This window comes from Sciurus vulgaris, assembly GCF_902686455.1.
Source record: "Sciurus vulgaris genome assembly, chromosome: 12".
NCBI lineage: Eukaryota > Metazoa > Chordata > Mammalia > Rodentia > Sciuridae > Sciurus > Sciurus vulgaris.
In genome coordinates, this window is record NC_136473.1 from 106233530 (window position 1) to 106254196 (window position 20667).

The window sequence follows — 20667 nt, forward strand, 5'->3', positions numbered from 1 at the left end:
CATTTTAAATTCTATAATACCTAGTATATATAAAAGAATGTTTCTCACAGAAATACATTTACAAAAAATATTATGAGGCACATCAACAACATTGAGATACAAAAATTATATGGAAGAAAATTAAACTATGTCCCTACAGTATGGTATTCCAGGTGCTTTTTATTCTCTTACAAACTTCTTTCTGACTTTTCCAAGTATTTTCTGTGGATTAAACACGGTAACACTACTAATTAGTACAGAGAAAGATCTAATGTTTGAATTTTTATTTGGTAACTATTTTCATTTCTCTACAAATAATATTCATCAATCTTTTCACTGAATTAACTCACTATAGTCTCACTTCCTAGTGTATTAAAGTTAAATGTTTAAAACATGAAACTAGGTGGCTAAATATGTATATTATGATATTAAGAGCAATGTAGATATTGGTCAGAAACTAAATCTATTTACATTTTCAGTAGTATTTCACTAAACTCTTAGAACTAATTAATGCTCATCAACACTATTAGGCTTTTTTGATAACTCAACAATCTGAGTGATAAAGGTTCCTCATTTTTATTTACCTGCATTAGTCTTTCCAACTGATAGAATTTGCAATGAAGGTCTTCAAAGTTGTTTTTGTAGAGGTCTCGCAAACCATAGTCATACATGATTTTCACCAAAACACAGAAAGCTTGTTCCTCTGGCATCTACAGGAAAATATACACAGGTAAAACGTGAATGAGTGCCATTTGGTCACAATATCGAGAAAGTTCCTCATGTTGTTATTACTTTGCATAGTAGGCTGATGTTCCACAGTGAATGAAGCCCTTCAAAGCCAGCCTTCTTACAGAGTGACAAGGTAAATTTTGTATTCAAAGTTGCTAGCCTCTTTACTTGGGATAAATTATCTCCTTTGTTAATTTAAAAAAAAATTTTTTTAATATTTTTAGTTATAGATAGACACAATACCTTTATTTTATTTTTGTGTGGTGCTGAGGATGGAACCCGGTGCCTCATACATGCTAGGCAAGTGTTCTACCACTGAGCTACAACCTCAGCCCCTCCTTTGTTAATTTTAATCATGCTGTCATTAAGTTATGTTTAAAAAACAGATAATACAGTCAACGTGATTGAAAAATTCAAACAATACTGTAACATACTAGCCCTCCACATCTGCCTCCTCCCGACTTTTGTATAACCTCATAACTACTCTTAAAAATTTCTCTAGTACCCTGCAAGTGTTTTATTAAAAAAATGTTTCTTATTTTATTTTACTCCTTTCCTACACAAAATGCATCATTCTGTATATGTTGTTACACATCTTGCTTTTTCTCCCTTAACAATATGAATTGGAAACATTTCCTTCTTGGGATGTACAGAGTTGTCTCTTTAATTTTTAAAAACTGCTACACTGTAATTATGTGGCTATACCAGAGTTAATCACTTTCCTATATGGATGCTTGAGAGGTTCCTCATTTTTAAAAAAATACCAATAGTGCAATAGACAACCTTATATACACATTATTTTTTATACATGCAAGGATGGGAAGGGGCAGGACCTAGTGCACAAAGAGGAATTGGACAGTCGAAGCATGGCTGCATTTTAAATTCTGATAGATAAGTGACAGTGTCCTTCCAGAGACTCTTGGTATTGGTATTTTTCTCTGTAAGAAATAGTTTTTAGGAAAATATCCTATGCGTTTCTATCATTGAGGTTTCAGTGACCAATAATTAGACCTCTCAAATATTTTTTTATCTGAACAGAGAATTAAAGTCTGATGTCAAAAGAACAAATCTCTGAATTGTGGTACTAATAAGCTGAAAGAATATGGAAAGGGACATAGACATTCTACAGATTACACCAAGACAGAAAAAGCTGTTGTATTTACCCAATGTTCTAGGATTAACTATTATGTAAACATCTACTTTAAAAGTCACTCTGAAAAAACTGAATTGACTGGTTATGATATTTTGTATCTTTTCCACTGGCAGAGCAACATTATGCCTAAATAGCTGAACCAAATAAAGTTCCTTATTCCTACTTAGAAATGTAATTGTTAAGTTCCTATACAAAACAGTCACTTCTACTTGCTATTTCTAAATCATGAAATGCTTAAATTAAATAAAATTTTCTACGATTAAATGTACTTCAGTATATCATTTTGATTCTCTAAATATTTGCTTATTTCTTATAGATGAGTTATTGGAGGCCTTCTTAAAAATTTTGGTCTCAGCAGTTCAAGTCAGGAAGCATTTTCAGTTTCTATTCATTCAGAATGTAAGTACACTATATTCTTTCTTTCTTCAGCAATTCTGTCATTTATCTCTCAAGCGACACTGACTTGCACCTCTGTAATATTTCTCTTATCACCAAATTCTAAACCTCTTCCTCTTCCTCTGAGATGTCTATTTCAACAGCTATAAAAAGTTCCATGTAAGAGAACGGTAGTCAGCCCTAGAGAAACTAATTCACTCAAAGTCTCTGGCAATTATCTGAATATTACCAGATTATCTGTTATTACCTAAAGGGGACAGGGTTTGTTTCCTCCAACATGGTAAAACTACTAAAGCAAATAAAAGGTTTCACTCCATTTTTGCTTTCCTACAGTCACTGAAGAGATGACCTGCAAGCACCATGTAAGGCTCCAGAGGCACAGAGATCTGTTCCCAGATGAGCCACCAGGTTGCTCTGCCTGGTAAGGACACAGGGGTCCTGGGAGGGGTGCAGGGGTGTGTGGAAGACATCAGTACAGTCAGAGTACAGCAGAAGAATGGCCAATGGGGGCCAGAGCAGGCAGATTATTCAGAATAATCACAGGGAGATGATAATTGGACACAAATTCTGCCTACTTTTAGAAAATAAAACCATTTAAAAGTTCAAACTGATACTTAAAAAGGTAAAAACTGTGAGTATTGACAATTCCAGCACACAATCTTTTTTTTTTTTTCATTTTTAAAATTTGTTCTTTTTAGATATACTGTCATCAGTAGAGCGTATTTTGACATATTATAGATACATGGAGTATAACATCCTAATGAGGATCCCGTTCTTGTGGTTGTACGTGACGTGAGGTACACTGGTTGTGATTCATATATGAACCCAGGAAAGTTATGTCCGATTCATTCCACTGTCTTTCCTATTGCCATTCCCCTCCCTGCTTCCCGTCGTTCCCCTTCGTCTAATCCAATGAACTTCTATTCCCCCTCCCCTGTATTGTGTGTTAGCAACTGCATATCAGAGAGAACATTCAGTCTTTGTTTTTTTGGGACTGGCTTATTTCACTTAGCATGATAGTCTCCAGTTCCATCCCTTTACTGGCAAACGTCATAATTTCATTCTTCTTTATAACTGAATAATATTCCATTGGGTACATGTACCACATTTTCTTTATACATTCATCTGTTGAAAGGCACTTTGCTTAGCTATTTGAACTGAGCTGCTAGAAACACTGATGTGCCAGTTCGTAATCTTTATTTAAAAAAAAAAAATACAGGTATATTTGGGGGAGAGATAAAGGTCACTAACCTTTATGTCTAAAGGTAGTCCCTCAGCAGTATAGCCAAGTTTTTAATTTTTAGATAATGTACCACATGAAAATACTAGACTAAAGCTATAAAATAGTAGTCCAGTTAAGGTATAAAGAACAAAGACTCTTTGAAGACTAAAGTCAAATATACTAAGACATTATAGAAAAATATTATTTCATCATAAAATAGACTAAAATTAACCCCTGTGAAGCTAAAAAGAAAAAAAATTACTAGCAAAATGATAAATTAAGGGAAATGGGTAGAATCCTTTGAAAAGTAGAAATGCAGCCTTTCCTTTCTAGTTTAAAGATTAATGGAATCTGTTTAGCATGTCTGCTTCAGCTTCCTGTGGTATTTCTCTTTCAATTAATGTATTCATTAGCAGCAGTCGGGAAGGCAATCAGGGTAAGCATAAAAAATACAGCAAAAATGCAAAAGATTTTAAAAAATGAAAAAAAGAAGCATCTTAAAATGTACAAAATATGGTTAAACATCAGATTCTGATCAACATTTACACTGTAAAGAAAAAAAGGAAATTCACATATTGAGCATTTGCCTTTTGAAGTTATGGCAATGTATGTTTTACATCAGTGCTGTGCTGGTATCAGAGATCAATGACTAAGCCTCGATTTGTGATATTATGTAACCTAAGATGTGTGCAATATGAAAACATTTTAGAAATATTAAATGATATTCACTTCCTGATGGTTACTAGCTACTTCAACAATGACTGAAAAAATTTATTGACAATAATAAATTATTGGCTTTGCCAATGCAAATAAACAGAACTGTCTACTAATAATTGCAATAACAAGTTGTGTGACAGGGGCCCTGCTATAGCTTTAGCCATGTTTGACTACTGCCCATAACTCATAGAATACTCAAAAACACCTGGGTTGGAGTTGGAGGTGACATACGGCAGCAACGCAGCAGCATGCCATCATGCACTGTTTCTATCATATACATGAAACAGGTGACACAGTCTCAAGGGCACACTGGTAACAGTCAAGAGTTCTAAAATAATTAGGAAGCGATGAGTTTTGAGTATCACTTTTTTGTTTTAAACATGAGTTTTAAATTGTAATATTATATCACTTAATTTTTAACAATACCTGTGTTTAACAACTGATTCACAAAGTTCCTGAAAACTTACCATGAGCTGGAAGGATCTGGCTCCTGCATGGCTGGATACAGACCATGATGAAAAGCTAGGACTGTATTCAAAATGCAATGGAAAATCACTAGAGAGTTTTTAAGCAGGGAACCAATTTTTATTTTTACTAAGGTCACTTAGCCTCCATATGGGGAAGGTTACAAGGAAAGAAGGGCATAAACATGTTGGTTTAGTAAGGATTTATCACTTTTCTTTTATATGACTGTATAATCTACAAGAACCTACATTCAGCCATTTCTCTCAGAAAGGTTGCCCAGATAGAGAGTTTTCTTAACATACATGAGGCTTTGAATTCAATACATGGCATCACAGAAGGAAAAAAAGCTGTCTGGCAGTACATGGTGAATATAGAAAAGGAGCTGCGGAGGAAAAATATGACATCAGAGTTACATTGACAGATGAGAATTCCTCCCAGATAAGCTTTTGTTATTATCTGGGTGACCTTGAGCAGGTAACCTCTGAATGTTTTTGGTTTTAAAATCTTAGTAATAAAATGTTTCGCAGGAATACGGTAAATATTAAATGAAACGTGAAAGAGAACATGTATATTGTTGATGATCATAAAATGTAAAATTCCCTTCTCTTTCCCTCCTTGAAAAGAGGGACTATGTCTTAATACGTTAACAACTACCAGAGTGCTCTATACAATAGGACTCAAAATAAATAAATAAATAAAAAGAATAAATAAATGCATGGGAAAAATTTTTACCTAATCAAAAATTACAAAAGTAAATTTCTACTGTTAAAATGATTCACTGAAAGGAAGGAGCAAAATGTGCTTCAGAGAAGTGACTGCATTTCTTAGTATCACTGGGAGGAATGACCCCCTCCTCCCATCCTTTTGATATATCCCACAGTGACCAGCTACTTTCCAGGTTCCCCTTAGAGTTAAGGCACAGGAGCTCAGGGTGGAGACTGGGCGGGTCATAGTGTACAACACTGTTCCGCCACTGAGATCCAACCCATCTTTTAAGGTTGATCATAAAAGTCACTTAGGTGGGTCTTTCTTATGTCCCTTAAACCTGATGAGATTTTTGCTTTTTCTGAATCCCCAAATCTTTTGTAATATGCATTATAGTTATTTTGTGCACCTAACTTCTGGACTTTGTACATCCCCTACTCCTCGTAGATCTTAACATAGAGCTTTTGATGAAGGTAAGTGTTATCTGTTTGAGAAACTTCAGCAAATCTAAGTACATCTGACTTTAGCAATAAAGGCATGCCATGTGAATAAGGGAATCTGATGGTAACTACCAGGAAGAAGGCTAACAAAAACGTAGAAGAAAAAAAACTGGTGTGAAAGCTGGAAGCAAAGGGCAGCTAAATGTAACCATAGTAGCACTTGATTTCTTGTATTATTATTAAAAATGCAAAATATAAGGAAATGTTGTATCATCTATATTTTGTATTGGCAATCAAGTTTGCCATCTCTAAATCAGCACAAAGAATATCAATCAAGATCTGAGACTTAATACCTGGCTGTACTATCAAACCTCACCTTATTATAACACAGTTTCCCCAGGGCTACTATTGTAGTATCTGCCTACTTAAAAAAAAAAAAAAGTAACCCAAAATATTAAAATGATTACTCAACCTATTACAGTGATTAAGGTTTTATTGAATAAGTCAATCTACCATTGGTATGTGATTAGTCTAAAATACAATCAAAATAAATAATTGAACCAAGGATTTTTAAATAAAATACTAAGATACGAGAACACGGTGGGCCTTTGATATTGACTACACATTTTTGCTGGGTATAGGAACTCTGTCATGGAATCAGAGTTATTTGGAAAAAGGGGAGATAAACACTAAAATCTTGTAATTTAAGATAATAAACTATCATCAATGGCTCTTTGAAATACAGAACAAAATAACTGCTGCACATGCATAATCTGAGAGTCAAGCAGGATGTGACTGTTGTTTGGGAACAAGTGTTGACAATGACCTGCCACCCACACCAGTGGAGACAGCCCCACCTCACAGTTCTCTCCATGATGAGGCAGTGCACAAGAAGCTGTCTAAGTGATCCCAGAGTCTGTAAGACTCAACTGATGTCACTTACTTCAAAACATGTTTCTGAAATAAGATTCTATTTTGATAATTAAAAATAATCTCCATTTTGGATAAAACTGTTTCCTATTCCACATCATCTTCAGATCTTTTTGGAATAATCCACCTTTTTCTATTAAGACAATGAGCATTCACTCCACTGATTTTCTAAGTTTTCTTTAACAAAGATAGATGCTAGGGACTGTTTTCAAAGTCATAAACTCTTGAGTCTTCATTTTCTGTTTTCGTACTGAGAAGTAAACAAATAAAAACTACTCATTTATTTTCCCTTTAAATCAAATAGGTGCTAAAATACATTTAAATTGAATGTCTACTTATCAGCCATAAAACAGTATTGTATCATGTATTAGTTTCCTATGTGTTATCAATTTCAGTTAATGGTATGTGGGGCCAAAGAAAATCTGCTGGGCAGATAATTATTAATTTGAGATGTAATAGTAGCAGCTACCATTATTAGACATATGAATGACTATTTGACTCCCAAAAAAGTCCTGAAAAGTACATGTTATTTGTATATTTTACTTATACATTTATTTATTTATTTATGTATTCATTCATTCATTTTTGTGGTTCCAGGAATTAAACCCAGGGGCGCGCTACCTTTGAGCTACGTCCCCAGCCCCTTTTGTTTTAATTTTGAGACAGGGTCTGGCTAAATTGTGGAGGCTGGCCTCAAACTTGCACTCTTCCTGCCCCAGCCTTTGTGTTGGTGTGATCACAGGCTTGTGCCATTGTCCCATCTCTTTCTGTAAGACTGGTGAAGTTCAGCAAGGTCGAGTGTTTGGCTAATAACTACAGATCTATTAAGTAGACCCTGGGCTTAATATCATGATTATGAGCTTGTTGTGCCAAGTACAAAATAAGACTCTACACTCATGAAATAAGGTACTCGACACTCATAATAATTCTAGAAAGATGATAATACTACTTCCATTTTATAAATGAAGAAATTGAAGCTCAGTTCAGGAATTTTGCCCAAGGTCATCTAACTTGAAAGGTATTAAACCACAATTCAAATTCATAATTGTGATTTTTAATATCCTTTGAAGGAGTTGAGTTTTGAAAGGGCAGAGAGAACAAGACAGGAGTGAAACAGGAGGATTAGGAGACATTTTTGTTTTAGGTAAAAAAGTCCTGAATGTATATGTATTTATATTCTATATATAAATATATATATATATAAATATATATATATATATATTACAGGCTATAAAGAGAAGATGTTGGGAAGTAGCTCAAAAGCACTTGATGCAAGAATTAACTCAGAACAGGAAAATGAATATAACCTCATTATAAGGAAAAGTTATTCAGAAATATAGAAAAACTTATTTACTTATTCAAAAATACAGTAAAACTCTGAGTGAAGACACGACCCACGCAGATGTGATGCGGCTGACCCCACCTCCACTCAGAAGGTGCTGGCATCACTCGTCCTGTATGAAAACCACTGCATTGCTCAGGAGGGGCTGGTCCATTTCTCTGTCAATACTGAGGCAGACAAAAGACCTGGACCTGCCAATCAGAGAACCCCTTCCCTCTGGAGTGAATAAATGAATCAGGAATGGCACATGCACCAAACCAGGACAACTGGAACCTTCCAAGGGAAAAAAGAGAAGGAAGTATATTTGGTTTGGTTTTGGCTTTGGTGGAGCAAAAGATGGCCCCTTTTAAATGAAGTCACAAAACTGAGAGGGTATGAAGCCAGACCAGGCCACCGCATGCTGCCACTTCATTTAGACCACAGCAAGAAAATTCAACAAGAGCATAGGCGCCTGACAACAAAATAAGAACTCCAGATTCCAACGATGTCAAAATCATCTCTGTCATAGATTTCCCAGTTATGAGCCAATAAATATCCTTCTAATTTAAGCTACCTTGAGTTAGGGTCCTGTCGCAGCAGAGAGAATTCTGAATAGCACAATCTCACAAACACTTCTACTTATATATACATATGAAGATATTTTAGAGAGCTGGGGCTGTAGCTCAGTGGCAGAGTGCTTGCCTAGCACATGTGAGGCACTGGGTTTGATCCTCAGCACTACATAAAAATAAATAAATAAATAAAGTTTAAAAAAAAGATATTTGAAAACTTCTATCTTGGGCCATTGGACCCAATAGAATCTTTTTTCTTAAAAAAAAGATTTGTCCATATATCATATATGTATATATGATTTCTTTTACATATACATAAAATATATACCAATCATATATTATATATATATATAGTTGTAGATGAACACAATACCTTTATTTTATTTGTTTATTTTTATGCAGTGCTGAGGATCGAACTCAGTGCCTCACATGTGCGAGGCAAGCTCTCTACCACTGAGCTACAACCCCAGCCCCTCATGGAATCTTTATTTTCAGGAAAACTAGAAAGTAGCTTGGCTTCTCAGTTCTTACGTTTATTGGTTAAATCTTACCCTGAACCTGTCTCTGTGGGGAGTTACATTAAAGACTTTGCAATTTTAAAATATTTTTTATTTTTAAATACAACACATAGAAAAATACATAAAAGCTAAATATACACTTTACTGAATAATTGATTATGAAGGAAAAACAAATAATTTTGAAGGACTCAGACAATCACTATCCAGGCAAAAAAAAGAATACTGCCAATTCCCCTGAAGCTCCCTGTATGCTCCTTTTCAATCATGACCCTTGTGTTTCTCCCCAGAGAAATCTATATACTGATTTTAACAGCAATTGCTTCAGTGGTATGCTTTACCACTGTCATCTCTGTTATACCCTAAAAACATCAAATTCTGCCTGTTACTATATTTTATACAAAATATAATCTTATACTTGCCTTTTTAACTAAACATTGTGTTTACATGTTTCGTTCACAATAGAGTGTAAATGCACATTCCATTGTTACACAGCATTCTACCCTACAGACACGCCACCACGTATTCTTTTCAATGCCTCACTGTAATTCTAATACTGGAACTCCATGTTAAACGCTGATCCCAGGGCAATTTCAGCCCATGGCTTTTGTGTACTTGTGCTAGGTATTTGACCAAGGAATTAAAGTCCATCTAGGAATGGAATTGCTGGGAATGTGGATAAAAGTCAAACTGGTTTCCAAAGGCGTTGTGCTTATAGTTTTTTGTTTTTAATGCAATAGTTTAAGTATTCTGGATTATTCAAACATAATCCTTTCTGCAATTAAAGAGCTTCCATACATACCAATATTTATGTATATATACATATATATGTATACACACACACACATACACACACACAATAATTTAATCTTGAAAATGAGCTTGCTCTTCTGAAAGTCTAAAAACAGCCCACAGCCAACAAAAAAAAAGTTTAAGACTTGACAATAATATGGTAGAAAAATACACTGGGTTAAAATTTATCGATGATCTTTAGAATAAATAAAATATGTAAGTATTTATTATACCTCCGGTTAAGCCAAAACTAATATTAAAATGAGGATATGAAGAATTATTACTGCATCCTTTATTTTGAAGGCAGTTGAAATTAGAATGGTTGCAAATATTATTTTCCAACAGTAAGTGATAAACTTCTCAGAATTCACAAATGTATAACAGTGTCTCTTCTTATATCCATTTGCATAAACATTTAATTCTTTCACTTACTAGACACATGTTACAAAGTATCTGGAAACTCCCATGCTCAGAAAAGAGAAACTATTTCATAAAACTATTGAGACATGGAAAAAATTAAAAATTTGACACTTTGTTTTTGGACATACTTTCATTTTGGCCCTCTTTTCCTCCTAGGCAACAAATGTTAAACATAAATGACCATGGGTAAGGAAAAGCAACATCCCAAGAAGCAGCAGTCTGACAGTGATTAATATGGAGCTGCCAAAGTATGCCTGGCAGGAAAAGAAGCAGCAGCTTATGAAACTGACAAAAAAATCAGTCAGCAAGACCCCAATAACATATCTCCCTGGAGCCTGAGATAGTGTAGTTGATGAATTATTTAAGCTAACCTGTATTTTTCTATCTATTTAAACAATGGAGGCAAAAATATGGGGAATATGCATAATTCTATTACTATTAATGTAGAAAGTACAAGAGATTAGACTGAATTTTGGTTCTTCTTGGTGACATACCTTGGAAGTACTTTAACTGAGTAAGTTCACAAAGGCTGACGTGTCATATGGCACTCATTAGAATAGAGCAGTAATACAGAACAAAAATCTGGGTATTTGAATTTTCTAGTTATTTAACTCACTCTTTCTCCCTTTAAGGGATGATTTTCCATATAATCGGGAACTTTCAATGAATCTAAACCTTTTGGAAAACTCAGAACAGATTTCTCAGAGATTTTCTTCTCACTGTACTTTAATCAGTATTTTATAATGTGCTAAATGGGGATGCAGGTCAAAATTGCTAAACTGTGGTATATTCAAAGACTATTTTGGTCAAAACAACGCAACCCCAGCCATGAACTGAATATCAGTGTCTCATCAGAGTGATTATAAAGGTTTCCTTTAGAAGAAAGATGGTTCTGACGTTGATGAATACTCACAATACCACTTCGTGTCCAGTCTCCTGAGGTAGGGACCAGACCATTCTAGATCCTAGGTGAAGAAGGGCCCCTGAGAATTTGTGACTAGAAAGTGCCAGATCATCACAGGGAGTCCCAAGATGATAGGATGTAGAGATATTAAAGAAGGACACAAGGAGAAGACAGAAGATCATGAACAGAGATAATGCATCAGAGGAGGAAACCAACCTCCAAGTGAGATAAAGCAGACAATCAGAACGGCACCATTATGTACCACCATTATTAGAACCAGAATCTACTCTAAATGCTCTTCATTTTCAGTATAGCATCCCAGAGGAAATGGGTCAGGCTTAAACTTCACAGGTCACGCTGCTACATCTGATCTATGCTCTGCTTCTCCTGCAAACCAGGACTGCAGAGATTCTGTTTTCTCCAGCCACTTACATGCTCTGCGTTCCCAAGCTTTATTCTGCTCTTCTTAGTCACCTTATTGTGAGATGATCTGATCTTCTCCCATGATTTCAGCTTTGATTTCTTCCCCAGTGTCCAATATCCAGTATCCAAATGGTCCCAAACTCAAAGAATTCAAAACAAAACTTCACCATCATCTATCTCAATGGATGCACTTTCTTAAATCAAAATACCACAGCCATTCAGTCATCAAAACTAGAAAACCAGACATCACCTTGGCAATTCCTTTACTAATCTGTCCACAAACCCTATCAGTTTTGCCTGCTCAACATTTCCTTCCTCCCTTACTTTTCCTCCCTCCCTCTCTTTTCCTTCCTTTCTTACCTTTCTTATTTTTTTTCTTTTGAAATAAAACATGATTATATTTGAGTACTACCTTCTATACAACTAAAACAATTTTTTTTTTTTTTTAAACAGCAAGTGTTTTAATTCTGCTTCTCTTTCTCTAGGTCTCAACATCCCTCACTCAGATTGATATTTTCTAACTGGTCTCTCTGCTACTGTATGTTTTTCAATCCCACCCTCTATGCAAGTGTAACAAGAATTTATTGGAAATGAATGTCTAACTGTTAATCCCTTGTTTCAAACAGATCAATGGTTTCTCATTGGCTTTAGCAGAAAGTTCACGTTTTTAAACTTTTATTCATTTATTTTTATCTGGTGCTGAGGATCACACGCAGTGCCTCACACATGCCAGGCGAGCACTCTACCCACTGAGCCACAACCTCAGCCCCGAAAGTCCACATTTTTGACATGATTACACGCACTGTCTCCGTAATTTGGCCCCTGCCCATCTTGCCACATTCATGGCACACCACTCCCGGCAGTAAACTCCAATCTCATGTTGTTCCCTTTGTGCACAGTGCCCATTTGTTCCCATACATTTGCTCCTGTTCCTTTTGTCTAGAATCCTCTACTCTCTTTGCTTCCCCTCTTCCCTTCCCAACCTCTATTATTCATGTCTTTGGAAAAGCAGCTGCCTCATCTAGAAAGTTTTTCCTGAGAGTTCTGGCATATCTGGGTTGAGTAATTCTCCTCTCTATTCTCTTACCCTGTGTTTAGAACACTAAGTTTTCTAGTGAGTATGTATTATTTTTGTCATCAGAAAAATCAATAAAGACAAAGAAAAGAGAATAAAAATAATAAGTCTATACTAACATTATCTGTGCTATATCCTGGACTGTAAGATGTTAGAGAACACAAATTATAAATGATTCACCCCTGTAATCCCATTTCTGAGTTCAGTACCTGCAAGTGAAGCTCTCATTGAGCTTAAATGTTCTGTTAAATGAAGGTGACTGACAGGAAAAAGAGTATATAAAAATAAAACATGGAAAGATAAGATTTCCTTGTTCATAGTGGTCCAAGTTCTAATATTTGGGTGGTTACCATGACTTCTTTATTATAGATGATTCTAGTTAAAAACAATTCCAAATAAGCAATTTATTTGCTTCTAGCCAGCAATATTAATGCTATTGAAAAACTGTCCTGTTTGTGACATCAGGTCTCTTACTTTATCATCCAAGGCACATTTTTAAAAAAAGCTATGCCATGTGTAATCTTCATCAGGTGAACAGGAAGGCAGAAGGAAGAATAAAACCAGATGGAGATAAACTTGGTGGCACTGTGCTGTTTGTCACATGGAAGATCACTTACATGCAGCAGCAATACAGCAGCAAGAAAAGATTGTCCTTGACAGTATCCAATGTCTTCATCATATACAGAGTAGGCCTGGAGAAAAGAGGAAGAAATACTGTAAATATTCACATATTTTAACTAAAGTGTTAGCTCACATCAGCCTGATGCTTATTTTGGTCCCTGGGCTGTCCACCACAACTTCACTGATTTTTCAATTTGAATGTGTGTGCCATTAGCAAAGTGGGATGTCCCAAGAAGGCCATGTGTTTCCGAGATGTCCCATTATCCCAGGTTCATCTCTGGAATGTGAAAATAAAGAGGTGCTCAGAGCACTTGAATTCATTTTTAAAAATCCATCTTGTTTTTAGGTTAGGTGGGTCAGATCATGGGAGGCATGGGCAAAAGGTGGGGGAGACGAAGACTCTGAGATTGATTAGAATTCTAAGACACTACAAGAGGAAGTCTTGAAGCTTCGAAGTGTAGGGCAGGTCTGCTATACTGAGATACAAAAAATAAAATTACCAGTAGAACCTCTAGAAGTTCTGGAAGACCTACTGAACTACTCTCCCATTTTCCACAAGGTTGAAAAGCAGAAATGTTCAGCTCCTCTCTCCTGCTCAGTAAGGCAGGAACAGCCGGCTGTGCAGCGCACTTTTTAAGAATGGTGGAGAGCGTGGGGCCCACACCACACCCACTACTGCAGGTGCTCTGCCTAGCCCACATCTTGAGCATCACTCCAGCCATGTCAGCCAGAAGACACCCAGAGAGCCCTGCCCAGGAAGTCCAGAACTCCGTGGGAAGTACTATCACCCCACTCAACCTAACATTCACCTCTCTGTCCTCAGAGGAAAGGAAATAGGGTTGTATCCTTAATATACTTAATATATGCTTCAAACAGCTGGGATTGGTCCAACAACAGAAGATCCCTTACACTAGTTTTAGGAGGCTGAATCAGTAGGTAAATATGCTGATAAAAGGGTGAAGCTAGGAGTTAGCCCTTTCTTTAAAAGTACAGATAGTAAACATTTTAGGTTTTGGCAACAAGTATGGTGGCAGTTAAAATATAAAAACGATTCATAAATCAAGGGCAATACAAAAACTGGTTTTGTGGGCAGGGCTCACTAACGACTGGATTCGGATTTTTTTTTAAAAAAGTTCAGGTACTGCCACTTTTTTTGTTTTGTTTTGTATTGTTTTGTTTTTTAAAGACAAACATCCCATATGTGCTGTTAGAATCTTAGATGTGTATCCCACCTATGTGGTAAACTTCATGTTGGGGAACTTCTTCAATTTGCTTGAAACAATTGTGTTGCAATTTTGTGAGTATAAAAACTGCTTCTGTCCAGGACCGTTGTTATCAAAGATTACTAGAAGGAAGGGTAAGTACAGTGGCTCCCATCGGCCAAATCACTGTGCAGAGTCTACAACAACAGTGCAGCAGTGTGCTTTGTTTTTGAAGGTGTTTGTTTTTTGGTAAAACAATAATAATAAGCTTTTTTGAAGTATTTACATTCAGTGAAATGCATACACTTTAATTACATGATTCCTTCAGTTGGAGTATCAATGCCACCATTCCAGAATGACCACACCACTCTGGAACATTCCTTCATGCCTCTGTAGTCAAATACCTCCACCCAAGCGTCCCCTGATCTGATTTTTATAATAATATGTTAGTTCTGAATTTTTATAAGTTTTATAAAACATAAAGCTTAGAACCTTTGTTCAGAGCCATTGGAGGAATTTATGAATTATCTAGTTCATTTCATCACAAGAAACAGACTAGTAGATGGAACTGAGACAGACCTGCATTAGCCCATCCTCCTCATCCTCCAAAGCAAAGGTAGTTGCAGTTTTGTTTATATAAGTTTTATATAAATATTAAAATATGTACTTTTTTGTGTCTGGCTTCTTTTTAATTTTTTATTGCTGCATTATAATTATATCAAAAGTGTGGTATTTGCTGTGATATATTCATACATGCACACAATTTAACAATATAATTTGATCAATTCAGCTTCTTTTATTCAGCATAATGTTTGTGAGATTCTTCTGTGTTATTGTATGTCTCAGTACTTCGTTCCTTTTTGCTGCTGAGTAGTGTATTTCTGCATAAATATAGCATTATTTGCTTATCCATTTTCTTGTCTCCAAAGTTAGTCTAATCTTTTCAAAGACCTTGCTTTTGGTTTTATTATTATTTTGTTTATGTGTTTTCTATTTCCCTGATTTCTGTTATTATCTTTATTATTGATCTCCTTCTATTTACTTAGGGTTTAATTTGCTCTTCATTTCCTAGCTTATTAAAGTAAAAATTTAGATCTTTCTTCTTTTCTAATGTAGACATTTGAAGCTGTGTGCTTCCCTCTCATTTCCTGATGTGCTGGTTATGCTTGTCTTTGTCAACTGTCTTCATCCTTGAACATGGAGAGGCTTAGCCCTGGCTCCTTCTCAGCTCAGTGGATTTCACCTCAGCAGTGTCTGTAAAGATCTGGGCAATTTCAGCTCCAAAATCCACAGCCCCAGAGAAAAAAACCTGGGCTTATCCTACAAAGGCAGGTGTCCAACAAAGGGCAATTGCAACTACCTTTGCTTTGGAGGAGGAGGAGGATGGGCTAATGCAGGTCTGTCTCAGTTCCATCTACTAGTCTGTTTCTTGTGATGAAATGAACTAGATAATTCATAAATTCCTCCAATGGCTCTGAACAAAGGTTCTAAGCTATATTTATGCCCCAAAATTTAGACCTGATTAATCTTTGAGTTATTAATAAGGGTTTATTGTAAGTTCTAAAACCAAATGAATACCTATCTTTTCATTCTATTTTGTCCAACTTTAACATAAACTATTCATAGACAACTACTTGAGAAAATTAATTCCCTTTGGTCTAGGTCATCAAAAATTTTCTGAATAGTCACCTGATAAAATTATGAGAGGAAAGGGGAAAGAAGGAAAGAGAAAATTTCTATTTTATTAAACTTACATAAATAAAAAATGACAAGATTACTATGATTTCCAACATACTGAAATAATCCAACAAATCAAACAAATGGCCAAAGCCTATAATAACCAAAGCAGAGGCCAGAATCTTGCTGACCAAGCTACTGCATCTCCAAAAACAAATACCAAAATATAAACCTTCATTGGCAGATAAACGTCTTCATTCAGGTATGTGTTTCTCAAATAATCTCTATATTTTTTTTTCTTTTTTTTTTCTTTATTTATTTTAATTAAAAATCATAAATTTACATAGGGCAATGTTGTTTGATTCATTCTGTTATTTTTTTCCCTTCCCCCACCCCTCCCACCCCTCTTTTCCCTCTATACAGTCCTTCCTTCCTCCATTCTTACCACCCTCCTTATCCCTAACCCTAAAACTAACCCTAACCCTAATGCTAACCCCCCTAACCTCCCATATGTCCTCATCCACTTATCAGCGAGATCATTCGACCTTTAGTTTTTTGAGATTGGCTTATCTCACTTAGCATGATATCCTCCAATTTCATCCATTTGCCTGCAAATGCCATAATTTTATCATTCTTCATGGCAGAGTAATATTCCATTGTATATAAATGCCACAGTTTCTTTATCCGTTCATCAATTGAAGGACATCTAGGTTGGTTCCACAATCTGGCTATGGTGAATTGAGCAGCAATGAACATTGATGCGGCTGTATCTCTGTAGTATGCCGATTTTAAGTTCTTTGGGTATAGGACAAGGAGTGGGATAGCTGGGTCAAATGGTGGTTCCATTCCAAGCTTTCTGAGGAATCTCCATACTGCTTTCCAGAGTGGCTGCACTAATTTGCAGCCCCACCAGCAATGTATGAGTGTACCTTTTTCCCTACATCCTCGCCAATTGTTGCTTGTGTTCTTGATAATCGCCATTCTAATTGGGGTGAGATGAAATCTTAGGGTAGTTTTGATTTGCATTTCTCTTATTACTAGAGATGTTGAACATTTTTTTCATATATCTGTTGATTGCTTGTACATCTTCTTCTGTGAAGTGTCTGTTCATTTCCTTAGCCCATTTGTTGATTGGATTATTTGTATTCTTGATGTAGAGTTTCTCGTATTTGACCCAGCTATCCCACTCCTTGGCCTATACCCAAAGGACTTAAAATCTGCATACTACAGAAATACAGCCACATCAATGTTCATAGCTGCTCAATTCACAATAGCCAGACTGTGGAACCAACCTAGATGCCCTTCAATTGATGAGTGGATAAAGAAACTGTGGTATATATATACTATGGAATATTACTCAGCCATAAAGAATGATAAAATTATGACATTTGCAGGCAAATGGATGAAATTGGAGAATATCATGCTAAGTGAGATAAGCCAATCTCAAAAAGCCAAAGGACGAATGATATCGCTAATAAGTGGAGGATGACACATAATGGGGGGGAGGGAAGGGTTAGAGTTAGGGTTAGGGAGGGGGGCAAGTATGGAGGAAGGAACTACTGTATAGAGGGTAAAGAGGGGTGGGAGGGGTGGGGGGAAGGGAAAAAATAACAGAATGAATCAAACAACATTGCTCTATGTAAATTTATGATTACACAAATGGTATGCCTTAACGCCATGTATCCCATTTGTTTACAATAAAAAAAAATAATCTCTATATTTTTAAGTCAGAGATCTTTTTACTCAGAAGTTGAAATTCCCAATTTTTTTAAGTATTTGACCAGCTGCTTCAACCCAGGAAGAATTTTGCTATTTTTTGTCTATGCAAAAACTGGTTAACATCTCTAGGGAGGAGCAGTTTCTGATTATTTGCAAACTGAGTAAGAACCCTAAGGAACTCGGAGTGACAGTTTCATCTGACTTTCTACTACTAGGAGAAGCATTTCAGCATTTATGATAATAAAACTGAACAGTGGATTAAGAAAGAATCCTCTAAGATTTAAAGGGGCCATTTGTCTTGTTCTTTTTCATTAGTGATGTTAATTATACAGAACATGGGATTTCACAATATCATATTCATTGTGTGTATAACACATTTCGATCATTTCTACCCCCTGCATTACCCACCTTCCCCTGATTACCTTCCTCTTCTATAAGTCTCCCTTCTATTTTCATGTCTTTTTTCCCCTAGATTTTACATATGAGAGAACATGTGATACTTGCCTTTCTGAATCTGGTTTATTTTGCTTAAGATGGTGATCTCTAGTTTCACCCATTTTCTTGCAAATGACATGATTTCATTCTTCCTTACAGCTGAATGATACTCCACTGTGTATATACATACATTTTCTTGCTCCATTCATCTGCTGAAGAGCAACTAGGCTGTCTATAACTCGGCTATTGTGAGTTGTGCTGCAGTGAATGTGCAGGTACCTCTATCCTATGCTGACTTTGATTGTTTTGCATTTTGCATAGGAGTGGTATAGCTGGGTCACGTCACAGTTCTATTTTTGGTTTTGAGGGATCTCTGCACTGATTTTCATGGTAGTTGTACTAACATGTGTAAGGGTTTCCCCACCATCCTTACTAGCAAGTATTGTTATTTATAGTTTTGATGATTGCCATTCTGACAGAATTGAGATGGAATCTCACTGTAGTTTTGACTTATATTTCCTGATGGCTAAATATAATGAATACTTTTTCATATAGCTGTTGACCAAAAGTATTTCTTTCTTTCTTTTTTTTTTTTGAGAAGTGTCTGTTCAGTTCATTTGCCTGCTTATTAACTGGATTATTTGTTTTATGGTGCTAAGTTTGAGTTCTTTATATATGTTCTGGATAATAATCCTCTGTTGGAGAGTAGCTGGCAAAGATTTTGTCCCATTCTATAGGCTTTCTCTTCACATTCTTGTTTATTTTGTTGTGCAGAAGCTTTTCAATCTGGTGTTCTTCCATTTGTTAATTCTTATTATTATTTCCAGAGCTATAGGAATTCTATTCAGGAAGGTGTTGCCTGTGCCTATACCTTGATGTATTTCCTCTCCATTACATATATATATATTTTTTAAATTTTTATTTTATTTATTTATTTATTTTTTGCAGTGCTGGGGATTAAACCCAGGGTCTTGTGCTTAGGAAACAAGCACTCTACCAACTGAGCTATATCCCCAGCCCTACATTACATCTTGAATTGATTTTTGTGCAGGGTGAGAGACAGAGATCTAGTTTCAATCTTCTACATATGGATATCTAGTTTTTCCAAAACTGTTCGTTAAAGAGATTGTCTTTCCTGCAATGTAAGTTTTTGGCAACCTTGTCAAGGATCAGAGGGCTGAAGCAGTGTGGGCTTATTTCTGTGTCCTCTATTTTATTCCAGTTGTCTCCATGTCTTTATTTATACCAGCACCATGCTACTTTTGTTACTACGGCTCTGTAGTATATTTTGAAACCAGGTCCTGTGACACCTCCGGCATTGTTCTTGTTGCTCAGTACTGCCTTGGCTATTCTGGGTCTTCTGTTTTTCCATATGAATTTTAGAATTTTTTCTAGTTCTATAAAGAATGTCACTGGCATTTTTGTGGGGACTATATTGAATCTATAGACTGCTTTTCATAACTGGCCATCTTAATATTAAATCTACCAATCCATGAACATATGAGATTTTTCTGCTCCTTAGTATCGTTTAATTTTTCTTCAGTGTCTCTAATTGTCATTGCAGAGATCTTTTATCTTGTTGGTTAGGTTTATTTCTAGGTATTTGGTTTGTTTATTTATTCAAAAGTTATTATGAATGGAATTATCTTCCTGATTTCTTCCTCAGCTGCTTTGTTACTGGTATACATAAAGGCTATTGATTTTTTAATGTTAATTTTGTATTCTGCTACTTTGCGAATTTATCAAATCTTCTGGGACAGTCTTTAAGGATTTCTAAGTATAGGATCATATCATCAGAAAATAGGAATAAAAGTACTATATTGAACAGGAGTGCTGACAGCAGACATCCTTATTGTTGGTTTGGTTAACATACTTTCAGTTTTTCCACATTGAGTAGGATGCTGGTTATGGGTATGTTGTACACATGGCCTTTATTATGTTGAGGTAAGACCCTTCTAGACCCGGTTTCTTCAGGGCTTTTATAACGAAGGGTGCTGAATTTCGTCAAAGGCCTTTTCTGTATCTGTTGAGATGACCATGTATTTTTATCCCTGATTATACTTAAATACTGTATTTGCATATGCGGAACCATCCTTGCATTCCTGGATGAAACCAACTCAATCATGGCATATGACCTTTTTAATGTGTTGCTGAATTAGATTTGTAAGTATTTTATTAAGGGTTTTTACAGTTTAGTTCATGAAAGATCTTGGTCTATAGTTTTCTTTCTTTGTTGTGTCCTTATCTGGTTTTGG

The 20667-nt window shown here is 35.8% G+C and overlaps 1 protein-coding gene across 7 annotated transcripts in view; it reads right to left on the minus strand.

Annotated features, from left to right (window-relative positions):
• Nucleotides 1–20667, minus strand: part of RABGAP1L (RAB GTPase activating protein 1 like) — a 683255-nt gene that overhangs the window by 240786 nt on the left and 421802 nt on the right. For all 7 annotated transcript variants that reach the window (XM_079106395.1, XM_079106392.1, XM_079106391.1 and 4 more), the window contains 2 exons: nt 13376–13450; nt 564–689 (listed from right to left, as the gene is read on the minus strand). In XM_079106395.1, the coding sequence (XP_078962521.1) occupies nt 564–689; nt 13376–13450 (201 nt within the window). The remainder of the gene's footprint in view (nt 1–563; nt 690–13375; nt 13451–20667) is intronic.